Source organism: Capricornis sumatraensis, chromosome X (genome assembly GCF_032405125.1).
Source record: "Capricornis sumatraensis isolate serow.1 chromosome X, serow.2, whole genome shotgun sequence".
NCBI lineage: Eukaryota > Metazoa > Chordata > Mammalia > Artiodactyla > Bovidae > Capricornis > Capricornis sumatraensis.
This window is the reverse complement of record NC_091092.1, coordinates 66001357-66017946: the sequence shown is the minus strand read 5'-3', so window position 1 is coordinate 66017946 and position 16590 is coordinate 66001357. Positions and strand designations below refer to the sequence as shown.

General features: G+C 36.6%; 1 protein-coding gene across 1 annotated transcript in view; it reads right to left on the bottom strand.

Moving 5' to 3' along the window:
• The window catches only part of CHM (CHM Rab escort protein), a 214332-nt gene that overhangs the window by 66656 nt on the left and 131086 nt on the right, over positions 1 to 16590 (bottom strand). Inside the window, exons 9-11 of the mRNA XM_068963181.1 lie at positions 13645 to 13722; positions 3779 to 3883; positions 3303 to 3366 (exon numbers count right to left, since the gene is read on the bottom strand). Of these exons, the coding sequence (XP_068819282.1) occupies positions 3303 to 3366; positions 3779 to 3883; positions 13645 to 13722 (247 nt within the window). The remainder of the gene's footprint in view (positions 1 to 3302; positions 3367 to 3778; positions 3884 to 13644; positions 13723 to 16590) is intronic.

Here is a 16590-nt window from a genome sequence, read left to right as displayed (position 1 = left end):
TGTGACATTTACCAAGAGAGATCTTTGACTTAGCCATTGAAAGCCTCAATGAAGTTAAAAGACTGAAAAAACACACACGGTGATTGCAGAGAATAAAGCAGATATAAAGCAGAGAATAAATGAGAAATTAATATCAAAGATACTTAAAAAACACCATGTAGGACCTCCCTGGTGGTCCAGTGGTTAAGAATCCGTCTGCCAATGCAGGGGACAAAGGTTCGATCCCTGGTCTTGGAAGATTCCACATGCTGCAGGATAACTAAGCCCATGCACCATAACTACTGAGCCTGTACCCTAGAGCCTGTGGCCCACAACAAGAGAAGCCACAGCCATGAGAAACCCATGCACCAAAACTAGAAAGCAGCCCTCACTCACTGAAACTAGAGAAAGACCACATGCAGCAACAAAGACCCAGCACAGCGAAAAATAAATGAATAAATACATAAAATTAAAAAAACACATATTTGGAAACTAAATGTCCATTTTTAAATGATGGGTATATCTAAGAAGCCATAAAAAGGAAAATTAGAAAATATCTGTAACAGAACAAAAATGAAAAATGAATTACCAGAATTTATGCATGCAGTTCAAGGTGTTCATGCATTAACCCTCTTATTTCAAAGTGTCACATATCCCATCTAAGGACAATGTTTCTCACCTATTCTCTGAATCTCATCTCCCCTAGCCTTTATCTGGACCGTGCTGCATCAGTTATCTTCCTTTTCTTCTGGGAATCTTCAACCTCTCCTCTGCTGACCCCATTCTCATCAGCTGAAATACACTGTTAACACTTCAAAGAAATGCTCTCTTCACTTCCACATCCCTCAGCAGAGATCACTGTCCTCTCTCTTGCTCTTCCCAGCTTAGCTTCTTCAGAAGTGTCTTTGTTTTCTCTCTTCACTTTTCTGCCTCTGTCACTCTTCAACCCATTCACAAAGCTTATGGTTTACTGGGAGATAGACAAGTAAACTGGCAATTACAGGACAGTATGATGAGTGATACGATTTTACAACTTCTTGTTCACACTTGCCATGCTGAACTGTCCTTCCTATTTATCTGTCTGTATCTGTATCCGCAGGCTTCCCTGGTGGTTCAGTGGTAATGAATCCACCTGCAATGCAGGAGACGTGGCCAGAAAAGTGGCTTAGGTGTTTTGCTTGGACTGTGAAGAAGGCTGAGCACCGAAGAATTGATGCTTTTGAACTGTGGTGTTGGAGAAGACTCTTGAGAGTCCCTTGGACTGCAAGGAGATCCAACCAGTCCATTCTGAAGGAGATCAGCCCTGGGATTTCTTTGGAAGGAATGATGATAAAGCTGAAACTCCAGTACTTTGGCCACCTCATGTGAAGAGTTGACTCATTGGAAAAGACTCTGATGCTGGGAGGGATTGAGGGCAGGAGGAGAAGGGGACAACAGAGGATGAGATGGCTGGATGGCATTACTGACTCAATGGACGTGAGTCTGAGTGAACTCCGGGAGTTGGTGATGGACAGGGAGGCCTGGCGTGCTGCGATTCATGGGGTCGCAAAGAGTCAGACACGACTGAGTGACTGAACTGAACTGAACTGTCCATCTCTATGTTCCGTTGTATGCATCGGGCATGCTCAGTACCCTGCTTTTGCTCCCAACACCTTGTGTTTGCTCCAGGCTCTTCAAAAGTGGCAGTTGGGTTTTTTGGTTTCTTTGTATCTTTTGGGTCCAGAAATTGTCCCAACTGTGTATGAACACAGTTTAGCCCCATATAGTCTCTCTGTATTTTTTTTTTTTTAAGAGAGAAGTCTGAATTTTATTCTGGGCATAATAGGAAATCACAAAAGGATTTTAAGCAGAAAAGACACCATCTGAAGTATATTTTTTGTTTTGTTTTCTTTTGATGTTTTGTTTTTAATTGACATTTTCATTGAGATCATTGTAGATTTACTTGCAGTTTTAAGAAATAATACAGAGAGAGCATGTGCTTAATTTAGTTTTCCCCCAGTGATAGCAATTTGTGCTGATCAAGAAGAGGTGTGTCCAGGTGCAAGCACTGCAGCAAAGGGTCCCACATCTCAGCTTGTCTCATTCCCCCTGAAGGATCTACACCCTTACTCTTAAGGAGTAATCAGTGGTAAAGAATCTGCTGCCAAGCAGGAGACACAGGTTTGATCCTTGGGTCAGGAAGATACCCTAGAGGAGGGCATGGCAACCCACTGCAGTAGTCTTGCCTGGAGAATCCCATGGAGAGGAGCCTGGTGGGATACAGTCCATGGGGTTGAAAAAGACTTGAACATGACTTAGCAACTTAACAACAAAAGACAATCTCTATCCTACAGAGGGGACAGATGGTATCATGGTCAGCACTATCTCCTCAGAATCTAGCACACCAGCTGACATGTGAAAAGTACTCACTCTCTGTTGAATGATTAAATGAAATAATTTGCACCCACACTTAAAACTAACATATTTGTTTAATAAAATAGAAAGTTTCCAACTTAAGGAAATTTCAGAACCTATCTTAAGCAGTAGCATACAGGTTAGATCTAACATTCATGCTTACTGAGTAAGCTGATTTTATCAGTCCTGTAAACTGTTGTCAGAAGGAGAAGGGGGCATTCGTTTGGAATTTAGGTGTTCAGATTAAGGAAAAACCAAAGGTATAAACATTCCGCTGATGGAATCAGTGGTTATGAGGAGGAAGAGGGTACCAAAATGAACCATGGTGATGATGAAAGCCTGAATTGAAAATGCATGCTGATGCTCATTCACACTAGGCCTCTAACAGTGAACTTACCACCACTGCTATAGGACTGGTTACCATTAAGCCTTTTCCTTCAAGATTTTTGTTGTTGTTCAGTTGCTAAGTCATGTACAACTCTTTGCAACCCCATGGACTGCAGCATGCCAGGCTTCCCTGTCCTTCACTATCTCCCAGAGTTTGGTCAAATTCACGTTAACTGAGTTAGTGATGCTATCTAACCATATCATCCTCATCTCATCCAAGATTTTTAAATGTTTCTAAATGCTTTTCTTCCCATAATAATATAATTTCAATTTCATAGTTTAAAAAAAAAAAAAACTAGGATGATTTCAATATTCCTAGAATAAATCTGTTACATAAAATGCAGTTAGTTGTTCCACTGGAAGGATATCTTTAAGAAACCAAAATTATTACATAATTGCCATTATGTATTTTTAAAATGCATTAAATGTATTATTAGCACATATTTTTAAATATATTTTATTTCACCTGTATTAATTTACAACATATTACCATGTAGATTAAGTTAGCAACATGTTACCAACAAGTACAGGACTAGAATTACCTGTTGATCTGAATCTGTTTTGAGAACAGATCTATCTGTAATCAAGACTGCCCTGGAGATCTGCCTGTAATGCAGAAAAGTTAATCAATGACTCAGATTCCATGGATAAATCTCATTTATATAGCTATATGACCACCATAAGGTATGTTTGAAAGATTTAAGTCATGATAAAAGTGTCACCTCCCCAAACCAAGTCAAGTTCTGCTTTAATCTTTTTTTGGCTCAGGAAAGGAGGATGTGTGACCTGCAGACAGACCCCAGCTGATGCAATGGAGTCAACATTAGGCTAGGTTCCCTTCAAACCAGAAAGAAACCTTATAAGAAAACAGTGGTAACACACTGAATATATCTTTGGTTTGGTATACATTTGCATCTTACTTAAAGAACAAAACCATATAGAACTGTCAATGTAACCACACAGATGAATTTCCCTAAGTTTTACCTTCCCTTGCAGAGTGACTGGAGGGGTGCCTTACCTGTATTGCACATGTGAGCATGTGTTCTCAGACAAATAACTGTCTTCCACAAGGAAATGCTTAGAGATTATTCTCTGACCATACTGATCTATGATTGCTTTACATCTACAAAGAAGATAAGCACAGAAAAAAGTTATCATTGATGATTACATAATAAAGAAAACGAACATAATCAGCTAGCTACCAATCCTGAATCTAAAACTAATTTGTGAAAAGATTTTAAAATTGCCCACAAGTACACATTTTTGACACAAAACTTAAACTGCAGAATATATATTCTTGTTGCTATTTTGAATCATTTTAAACTATTAAGTGTGGACTAGAACTTAAATATTTATTCTGAATGCTATTAATAGTAAGAGGAAAGTTAGGACAACTATTATGCTATAAGCTTTTCTAATGTTTAAGAACATAGAAGAATTTTCTTTGTTTAGAACATAGAAGATTTTTCTTTGTTTAGGCTTTTTTTTCTAACAGATCTAAGAAAAGGGGGAGGAAAAGATGATTAAGTATCTTGTTATATTATTTACAGCCTATAAAAGCCACTAAAGGCTTGTTTTTCTGTTAAGTGTCGCTTTCACTTTTGTTCAAGAATAGCTATTTTGCAACAAGTGTGATAATGTTTTAAACCAAAAAAAATGGGGGGGAGGGATAGAGCTTTTTTAATATCTGTTTCCACTTTACTTCAGAGGATGATCATAGAAAGACTGTTTTCAAGTGCTATTTCCAAATAAAGAAAACACTTATGCATGGACATTACCAGGTCTCTGTCATCTGATATGTGTTGGGACCATGAATCATATAGAACCCTCCATTGACCTTCTCTCAGTGTGTCTAGATAAAATGATGAAAATTAGAATCCATCTCCTTGCAGTGCCACAAGTTATAAATGTACTTTATAGGGTTCATTATCCAAACTAATGGACTAAGGGCAACATCCTTGAAATGGATTTACCAGCACTGACAAAGACAGTATGCAATATTTCAGGAACTATATGCAAATGTCTGCATGTTTCCTATATATTTTTATTATGGAAATAACACAATTTACTTTGTCATAGCTTTCCTTTTGAGACTAGAATTATTTTATTTGAAAAACACTTATGTGTTACTCCTCATAAAATGCAAACAAGTAATTTCAAACTGATGCCATATTTAAAATATATTAGCATAAATTAAAATATGCTACCCTAAATAAGATCTATTTTTTAAAAAGAGCTATATAACAGGCATAAAGGCATTAACAGTAAAATGACAAATACCCAAGACCAATAGTGAAAGGAATTTAATGTGTATTTTCCTAAAGGTAGATCATGATATGCTGATATTCTTGAATAAATGGCATGACACTGCCATCAGGCTGAACTATATCTTGTGATGTTAGATACATATATTTTTAATCAATTGGCTATATATTAGCAAATATATCAATATTTATGTGATTTTTTCCCATATCACTTCTACTTCCTTTCTCTTCCTCAATTATATTTCTATGCATATCACCTCACATTTCATCAAACTAGAGCTCCTGCTTTATAAAATACTTAACTAACTAAAGTATTTATATCTATTTTAAAAAATAAGTACTTAGCAATGGCACCCCACTCCAGTACTCTTGCCTGGAAAATCCCATGGACACAGGAGCCTGGTAGGCTGTGGTCCATGGGGTCGCGAAGAATCGGACACGACTGAGCGACTTCTCTTTCACTTTTCACTTTCATGCATTGGAGAAGGAAATAGCAACCCACTCCAGTGTTCTTGCCTAGAGAATCCCAGGGACGGGGGAGCCTGATGGACTGCTGTCTATGGGGTCACACAGAGTCGGACATGACTGAAGTGACTTAGCAGCAAAATCAGAAAGGCAAGTTAGTCTCCTGGTTTGTTTTTATTAATTTTTTTTTTCTTTTTCTGGACCATGACATGTGGCTTGTGAGATCTTAGTTCCCCAAGCAGGGATCGAACCAGGGCCTCTGCTGTGAAAACCGCAAGCCCTAACCACTGGACTGCCAGAGAATTCCTTCAAGTCTTCTGTTTTAAAACATTCATACACAATTTAAAACACAAGCCACTTTGGCAAGGGAAAAGAGAAATCTGTTGATCCATCATGAAGCATCAATCCCTATTTGTCCTGCAAACACTGACAAGCCTCTTTCTTACCTTTAACTCAGAGACTACAGAAAGTCAAGAGGGAATGATCTGGGCAGAAAAAAAGAGGCTGTTAAAATCTTCTGTATTTTGACAAGGATTCAGGTTATACAGATTTATCATTTGTCAACACTCAGGTAACGAGCACTTAATATTTGGGTACTTTACCACATGTAAATTTTATATCAGAAGAAAAAGCTATAAACAAATATTAAACTCTAGTTAATGATACACATACTGAAGTATTTAGGGGAAATTGTACTGCTATCTGGAATTTACTGTGAAATTTACTGTGAAATGGTGAATAGGTGAACAGAGGGATAAATATTTGGGTAGACATATGATTAAGCAAGCATGTTAAAATGTTAATTGTAGAATCGAAGTTGTGGATATACAGGTGATCACCCTGAAATTCTTTCCATTTTAGTGTAGAGTTTAACATTTTCACCATAAATTGGAAGAGGGAGTGATATTAGTATAAACCCTGGACTCCAATCTAAGTCTTTGCAAAGGGCTCCCATTTAAGTAAACCACATAATTAAACCTGGCCCTGAAGCTTGTGGAGACCTCCTTGCTTATAGGTTTCCAAACACTAACTGGGCTGCTTTTGTGATAGCTATAGCTTTGGTGAAAGGCAGACAGTGATTTCATAAGTTATGGTATTAGCACTACTGGGGATCATTCAGAAGGGAAGGATGGGTATGGAGACTGGGGAGCTCAACTATGCAAGGATAATATGCCAATAAATGTGCCTATCTATGCTGGAGCTTCTGGATTAAAAAGTGATTCTCACAGGAGGAGGAGGAGGAGAAGGAAGCAAATCAGAATCACACCTGGGGGACTTTTTCAAATTATAAGTACCCCTGGAGATTCTGATAAGCTCCCAAATCCCAGGGAAGAATCACCATGGAGTGTGTCACAGCTACTATTGTATCTTTACACTATCCTAGGTGGAAAGTCAAGATTATTGCTATAGAAAAAAATACTGATTTCTGCAGAAATTGAGGTGACAGTCACATATGCCTAGTCAGCCTGATAGATGATAACAATACAACTTACCTGATAGTCTCATGCTAAAGTACTAAGGCTCTAGGCCTGAGCAAAGCTGTTCAAACCAAGACACATTTAAGTAAGTGATAAGATCTGTTTTCCCCTCAGATACTTACTGTCATATATTAGGCCTAATTGGGAGAACAATGAGGAAAGAAATACAGATTTGGGACCTAGACTTAGACTTTGCATTATAAAGATTAATATAAAAATTATGACATTCAAGTAATGGGAAACAACAAAAAGACATTAAAATAGCCTCTGTTCACCCCTCCAACATGAACTTGATGAAGCCATTAAAGATTAACAGCATTCTGAATTTAGTTGAGGACCTTGCTGAGCCCCATAAATAGTAAATTGAGGAGGAACATGATAGGAGTTCCCAGTTACAGGGTGCAATGACCAAGCTGATCATAAGAATCAGTGAAGCCAGACAGAACATTTCTAGAGTTGAGCTTTCTAAATCACAACAGTTATGCAGTTCTTGGTTCAATAACATGAGGGCACAAATAGCAAAATTATGGTAAGAAAGAAAAGAATCAGCAAGATGCAAACTCTTTATCTGGAATTTGGTCCAGGAGATAAAAATATTAAAACAGGTATCCATTCTCTATAATACGTTAATTAAAGGGATTAGAAGATTCCCAGTAACTTAAGGAAACAAAATAATCCCCCCTGCTCACTATGCCCTTTCAAGCTTTCTCAAACATATTATTTCAAATGCCACCTTTTCAATGAAACCATTCCAAAACGCCTATTACTCATTTTTCTTTGGTAAATATCTACTCCAACAGTCTCAAACATGATTATAACTCCAAACCTATGGCTTGGCTCTTTGTTGTAATCAATCCCAAGCTCTGTATTCATATTTTAAACTATTATCTACTTTTTTTCTGGAGAGACTCCAAATGCCTTTTTAACCCAGCATGCCCCAAACCTGAATTCTTCATGGTTCCTCACCTGCTTCCCTTCTTGGAAACCCTGTCTCAGTTAATGGCATGACCAGCAGTTACTAGAGTTTCCTTAGCTTAGAAATCTCTTTTCCCACATCTAATCTGCTACTCAATTTTGATTTCACCTTATAAAGACTTCTTGAAACTAGCCTTTCCTCAACATCTCCACTGACACTGCCCTAGACTCTTGTTAAAATTAATAAGATAATGAATGGATTGTTAGCATGCTGGTAGTTTATTTGTTAAACATAATGTTTATGCCATATGTGTGTGGCATAACAACTATGTACCAAGCACTGTTCTAAGAGGTGAAAGCTTGGTGGTGGGGGGAGCAGCAGAGTATTAGGGAATGTTCTTTGGAGGAAGTGATACATTAGCTGCTTTAAAAGCAGTTAAAACCAGTTAAAGCAAGCAAATAAGAACATTTCAATAGAAGCTCAGCACTTGCAGGGGAACAGAGGCAAGTAAGAGAAGTACAAGGAACCAAATAGGGAGAGAAGACAGATGAACTGAGAGAGGCAGGCAAAGGTCAGACCCCAGAGTCTCACGTGTCATGTTAAAGGGTCTTAGACTTCATTCTGAAGTGATATAAAGTCACTGAAGCTTTTTACATAGGGAAGGACAGAGCCAGATCTGCATATTGAACAGATTTTAATGTATAATTATCTAATTAATTTATTTGTTCTTTAATGTACCCCGGTAGACTCTAAGCTCCATGAGAACAAAGACCATGATTATCTTGTATTGTGCTATAACTCCAGTGCCTGGCACACAGATGACAACTGTGCATGGATGACTGAATACATGATGGATGATGGAAGTATTCAATGTATGTGAATAGTGCAGAAACAGAAACAAAGATTACAGAATCTCTGATTTTGCAGGTAAAGAATCTCTTTCCATCACAGTGCTTCATCCAAATCACTTCTAATTACAGAAATGGAATGTAAAAGTAACAAATCTAATCTTGTTATTCACCCATTTATAACTATATTACCATATGTAAAATAGATAGCCAACGGGAATTTGCTGTACAGCTCAGGAAACTCAAATAGGGGCTCTGTATCAACCTAGAGGGGTGGGATGGGGAGGGAAGTTCAAAAGGGAGGGGATATATGTATATCTATGGCTGATTCATGTTCAGGTTTGATAGAAAACAAAATTCTGTAAAGAAATTATTCTTCAATAAAAAAATAAATTAAAAAAAACTACATTATAATCTGAAATACCATTAATTATAATCTGAACTCCTTAACATAGCACAGAAGGATCTTTCCAATATATCTCCTCTATGGGATTCCAAAGTATTCAATTACATTAAAAACTACTATTAGCTAACAGGTACTAAGCTCTTGCTATATGGATTCTACACACTTTATCTGTTCAATTAATACTCATAATAACCAAATGAGATAAGTACTGTTGTGTCCCACTTTAAAGATTAAGAAACTGAAGCAAAGAGAAGTTAAACAACTTGCTAAAGTTCACTCAACTAGTAAGTGGGGAAGCCAGGGCACAGATCTAGGCCTACATGACTTCAGAGCCTATAATCTTTATACACAAGGGCAAGATTCATGTTTTATTCATCTCTTTATCCCCATAGCAACTAGCATGTGATTGGTAGAGGTTAAATATCTAGAATATTACCACTACCATCTTGCAAATGGGACATAATAAAATACGAAATTCAGCGATTTTCTTATTTAATGAAAAATGGTGTTAAGAATCAGTCACCTCACCCTGAGTCTAACATACTATTTATTACTAACTTCCAAATACCTGGGAAAGGTACAGTTATTCCTGACATCAGAAAAAAAAAAAAAAAGATATCTTCAAGAAATAGTAATAGCAGGAAATCTAGTAAGAGAGACAGCTGAAGTTCACAAGAACACTAGCTGAAGTAATTAGATTCAGACTATTGGTTACAGACATGTCTGGCTGAGGTCATCCATACCCTACGCTAGTATCAAATACTGCATTGCTAAATGGTGAAATCAAATTTACAGGAGTTTTACATGGTCAGCATTCCTACAAAGGAAAAGAAAGCTGCTCAACAGCATTCAGTGTTTCCCAAAACAGTCAACAGAGGGCTTCAGTATTAGAATTTAATGAGAGTGTATAGAAAAGAACTCCTGAAACATATGTCCTCTAAAAATTAAGAAAGCAGAGTCAAGGATAACACAGCCAAGAGAGCACAGTCAAAGCGTATCTCAGGAAAGTACATTAAACAAAAACAAAAAATAAGATATAGCTCAAAATAAGTATGAATTTAGTTACATATTTCATATTTCTCCTCTCAAAGTTTGTACAACACTTTGATGTATAATCACCATGCTAAACTCAATGCTATGATCATTTATGCTTCTATTTGCTTTCCTCAATGAAAGGTGAAAAGAAAAGCACAAAAAAGATATCATCAAGTTTTAATCTTCATTTTTTTAACTTAAATCTATTGAGTATAATGGATGATAGGAACCTGCCTTGATTCTGGGGATACCATAGCAGTGAGATCCTGCCTTTTCTTACAGGTAATTTACAATCCTATGGGGGGACCTGAGTTGCGGGGCTGGCAGAGGCTCCTGATCTAGTCTGTGGGATCAGAAAATAAACTTAGACCTCTGAGGTCTAAGCATGAGGTCTAAGCACCTGAAGCATGGGTAGCTCTTAACCACACCAAAGAGGAAAGAGGATGCCAAGTGTTCCATACAGAAAAATAGGGGAGACAAGACAATCTAAAACCATACGGAGGCAAATGAGACAAATGCAAACGTTTGCAAATTCCTTGATTAATAAGCCTATAAAATTCAGAATAAACAATTGTTTGAGTCAACCTGGATTGCTTAAAAAGAAATGTATGCTGGATATGCCCAAATATAAACTCAAGGATTTTCCCTCAAAAAATTATCCCTTATTTATATTCAAATCCTGACAAAATATCTATTACTGGTAGGTCTCTCAATTATTTGATTTTGAATGACAAAGTAATAGTATTTGGGAAAGATAAATTAGCCTGAGTCAACTTCAGTCTATACTTGCTTTAGATGCTTATAGAGAATCTTTAACTTGATACAATGGATTTTTAGTGAAGATATGAATTTACAGTTTTGAAGTACTGGTTGTTTCTTAAAAAGAAACTTTTTAAAGATCACTTATACAATTTAGTATAGTGAGAATACTCTACATATCATGAATATTATAAATGCAGGTCAAATTTTTAACTGTCCCACTATTAACGAAATAAATATTTATGGCTTGGAATAAGTTTTCCAATATGAGAATCATACACAGAATACAAAATGGCTATATCGTAAACACCCCAAGATGGACAATAAAAAGATAGTCATTGGAAAACTGACATTCTAGTAAAGTAATAATAAACAGTATCAGTAGCCATTTTGCGATTTCATTTACATTCATTAAAATAGACACATACAACCTGTTCTAACATTTTTTTAAATTTTTCACTGGACTGAAGATTACCCAATATGTGAGAATGGACTATATTTGGGCATATAAAACATTTTAAGATAATTTATTTCTAAGTACTAAGGAAAAATTAAGTACTTTCTAAGTACTTTCAGTAACTCAACTAAAGCATGTCATATCTGGGAGGAGACCTGAAAACTACCACAGAGTCCATCTAACTCATAGCCAAAGGAACTGGCCCAGAGACAAGTGACTTGCCCACTGTCCCTCATGGCAGTGACAGAGTTCCCGGTCTCCTTTTACTCCAGGGTTACCTGACCATTGCATGCCTTAAGAGTTGTTAAAGAATAATTACTATGTTTAAGGTCTTTCTACAAAGATACAAAAGAAATGAATTAAGACCTAGAGTGCCTAGTCCATCATGGAACATAGTACCAGTGGCTAAATCTTGAACTTTACCTTACAGATCAGTGTTTCTCAGTTTCATCTAAGGAGTACCTACATAATATTCAGCTGGAGGTGTTCCTTAAAACTGCAAATTTCCTGGGTCCACTCTAAGCACAGTATCCAATTTCACTCTGCCAGCATGAGGCACAGAAATGGGCATTTTGTTTTAGAAGTTTACCTATTACCTAGTGATTTACAGACACATTAAAATTTGACTACCAAACTTTGGTCTTTAGAGCCTGAGCCCTCAGCTATCTATTGCAGTCCGAAATCTGCAGCAGACCACAAAGAAGAGTTCCTCTATTTAGAGTTTGTAATAAGAACTAAGTCAAAGTTAAGGTAAATGCAGCCTTTAGTACAACAGATCCTTTTTACTGTACTAACAGAATTCTTCATGTCACTAAGAGTAACCTGTAGGACTGGAATGAGACCTCCAAAAAGTGAAAGGATCTAAGTAAATAAGCACCAAACAAGCAATTCATTATCTAGCTTTCCATCATGGATACATACTCATGCTTCAAAATGAATGCATAAGGGAAAATGACTCTAAGAATCATAAAGACAACTATTCCTTCATGAACCTCTAGAGAGCCCTCATGTATCAATATATCTTGGGCCTGTGGGATAGATTTTTCACTGTAGATTATTAATGTTTCACTTATGTAGTACCTTTCTGTTAAAGTGCTAAAGATAATTATATGCTTTTAAACCATGTGTCTATTTTATCTTATACTAGATAATTACTTTGCTTGTCTAAATATTACATATTCTAGTTGAATTTGTTCTCCACCATATCTCAAAATACTAGTTATTGCACTATAACTGGTCTATAAGAAATTAACACTTTATGCTACTTAGATTATACAAAATTATTGTAAAATGAAAAAACAAAAAATAAATTTTATATTTTTAAGATTCTAGGTCTAGATATTAAGGCATTTTATGACCTGAACAATACTACTTCTTTATATATCCCTAAAAACAGTCACACAAGAGATATGGATCAGTAAATCCTTAAAAAAATAAAAATACATAGCAATTTAAACAGCTCCTAAACATAAATAAAAAATAAAATAAAATAAAAAAATAAATAAATAAACAGCTCCTAAAATTTGATGCAGTTAACCCATTTACATTTAAATGTAAAGCCCAGAAATAAAAAAAAAAAAAATACTACTTAGTGTAATTTAGACAATAACACATTTTAGTAACTGAATAATAAATCCTAGAAAAATAAATCTTAAATATAAAAATGAACAGATAAAGAGATCATGTTCAGCTTTGTTTAAAAGTAGGTACATTCTTATTTCAGTCCTAAACCAGCCTGCAGGCCTGATACGGTTGTAAAGAAATTCATCCTCAGATAACAGGGCAGCATAGTTTATGACAACAATCTACCTAAAAATCATTAAAGTCTTTTCTCTTGGAGTGACATGCATTATCAGCAGAGATTAATCTGATGAGTCTTTAGGTGAGATCCATTTTTAAAAATGCAATAACAGAGGGCTTTGTTGTCATCTGATGAAAATCAATTAGAGGAGGTAAGGCCACAAGGAAAACTAACATCACTCATCACTCACCCCCGGCAGCTGAAATGATTTGTCTTCTGAGCTTGGATGATCAGGACCTATAGTCATATTGCAGGGAAATTAATTTAGTTTCTATATTCTGAACTCACTTTCCTTGTTCTGGAGGATCTAAACACAAATTACTTTTAATCAAGGTTGATATGTTATTAATACCAAGGAGGATCTTTGAAGAATCATTTTTTTAAAAATCGACTTTAGCACTTTTCACTTGTGCTTGGGGGTGTAAATATAGGAAGGTAACTTATATCATCCTTACTTTCCAGATTCTTTGTCCACAACAAGGCACTGTACTGAGTGGCGAAGACAATAGATTCCACCAAACACTGCACACATTCTAGGAAGAGAATAGGAAAATGAGGATTAGAATTCTTGAGTTGAAAATTAAGGTAACATAAAGTTTTTTAAAATATTTAACATCTAATAAATTTAACTGGTCTTAGAGAAAAAAAGATATTGATAATTTATTATCTTTTCTATCATGGTATTAAGAATATCTCAGAGATAAGATTAATATTTTAATGCAGCAGAGGTATTAGTGCTAATAATACAACATGAAAACCTAGAATTGTGACCAAGCTGAAAGTATCAATAAGCAAAGCTCAGTTATCCCCCATTCCCAAACCAGCTACTGACTACCTAAGGTATATAGGCTACAAATAACCTCAGGAGGTGATGGATGAGACCCCTCCACAACAGAAGTGACCACAAAGAAATGCTAAGGGAAAAACAAGCTGGGAAGGCTCTGGAAATTTTACTTACCATAAAAGTAAGCACAAACTAAATCAGGAACTGAAAATCAGAGCAATAAGCACAGGAGTTAATGCTACAGAAGCTCTAAGGAGTTTGTCTAACTCATGAATCTAGGGGCTGGAGTTTTAATGCCCATGTAGGGAAAGGAGAGGCCTTAGGATTCAAACAAAGCAGGGAGTACAGAATTCTCTACTCGCTGTAGAGAATAGAGAGTAGAGTAGTGAGAAAGTAGAGTAGAGAGCAGAGTAGTGAGATATACTCTAATAATATCTGGATCCTTAAAGGACTATACTTTAGTGAAAAGGTGATCAAGGGGGAAAATCCAGTGACTACAAAAGAGAAAACATTAAATGGTTTTATCTAAAGCCCTATGTAGGTGTCCATGATGGCTCAGCGGTAAAGAATCCATCTGCAAGGATGTATATTCTTCTGTATTTATAACCAGTGGTCTTCTCTCACATAGACTGGAAATCTGAAATTACACTATTACATGATTTGAGAAACTCTGACTGAGCAACTTCACTCACTAACCAATAAAACATCATGAAAAATGGCTCTGTGCCAATGTGTGTGCTCAACAGCTCAGCTGTGTCTGACTCTTTGCAGCCCCAAAGACTAACCTGCTAGGCTCCTCTGTCCATGGAATTCTCCATGCAAGAATAATGGAGTGGGTTGCCACTTCCTACTCCAGGGGATCTTCCTGACCCAGGGATCGAACCCACGTCTCTTGTGTCTTATGCATTCGCAGGCTGAATCTTTACCACTGGCCCCACCTGGGTCAGTAGTACCCTGGGAAATTTTGTGGAAGCAACTGCTAAAACTTTCTAGAACAATATGACCTCAATCCAGGCTACATGAAATTATCAAAAACAGAGTTCCCTTATGATGAGCCTATAATCTAAAATAACAGATGAAGAAATGCATCTTATCCTAAGTGAGAATTAACGGACATAACAAATAGAAGGAATAGATTCCCACTAAACCTTATTCAGATAGTTATAATGAGTATACTAAAAAGGGATGGATTAAAAACATTAAGAATGATGGAAAGCCCAGGAAGAAGACTGTGGTAGACTGAATAATGCTCCCATCACAGATGTCCACATCCTAATCCCTGGAACCGGTGGATATGTTCTCTTACAAAGCAAGAGGATCTCTGAAGATGTGATTAAATTAAAGATCATGAGATGAAGAAATTATCCTAGATTATCCCAGTGGATGCAATGTCATCAGAAAGGTATCTTAAAAGAGGAAGCAGAAAGGTCAAAGTCAGTGAAGATTTACAGATGGAAGCAGAGGTCAGAATCATACCACTGCTGAAAGGGGGTCACAAGTCAAGGAATGCAGGGGGCTTTTATAAGCTGGAAAAGACAAGAAATAGATTCTCTCCTACAGCCCCAAGATAGAAGGAGCCCAGCCTATTCATTTTAGGCTTCAGACACCCAGGACTGTGAGACAACACACTTGCATTGTTTTAAGCTAATAAGCTTATGGCGATTTATTATGGCAGTGATAGCAAACTAATATAAGACCAATGAAAGTGAAAGTGAAGTCGTTCAGTCGTGTCTAACTCTTTGTGACCCCATGGATTATAGCCGGCCAGGTTCCTCTGTCCATGGGATTTTCCAGGCAAGAATACTGGAGTGCGTTGCCATTTTCTTCTCCAGGAGATCTTCCCAACCCAGGGATTGAACCTGGGTCTCTGACATTGTAGGCAGATGCTTTACTGTCTGAGCCAGCAGGGTGTCTCTTAATATAAAAGCCATAAGTATGTGAAAATGATTATGACAGAGGTGGCATTACAGACCAGTGGGGAAAGAATGGATCACTGAACAAGTGGTTTTGAGACAACTGATTTATACCATATACAGAATCAATCCCAGGTAGATGAAAGTATAAATATAAAAGACAAAGCTTCTAGAATATATGAGCATATATATTTGAGTTCAGGGGAAAGAAATATTTCTTAAATAAGATACAAAAGGCTAAATTGTAGAGAAAATGTTGACAAAAAGCATTTTTTAATGATAAACATCTGGACAAAAAAAGAAAGTGAAAAGCCATGGACTAGGAAAGATATAAAAAATATCTTACAAATTATTTTAAAAATATCAGTTTGGCAAAACCAATACAATATTGTAAAGTAAAAATAATAATAATAATAATAATAATAATAATAATATCAGTTTGGATAATACTTTGGCCATGTCTAATAAAGTCAAAGATGCATATGTCTCTGTTCAGTTCAGTTCAGTTGCTCAATGGTGTCTGACTCTTTGCGACCCCATGAATTGCAGCACGCCAGGCCTCCCTGTCCATCACCAACTCCCAGAGTTCACTCAGATTCACATCCATCGAGTCAGTGATGCCATCTAGCCATCTCATCCTCTGTCGTTCCCTTCTCCTCCTGCCCCCAATTCCTCCCAGCATCAGAGTCTTTTCCAATGAGTCA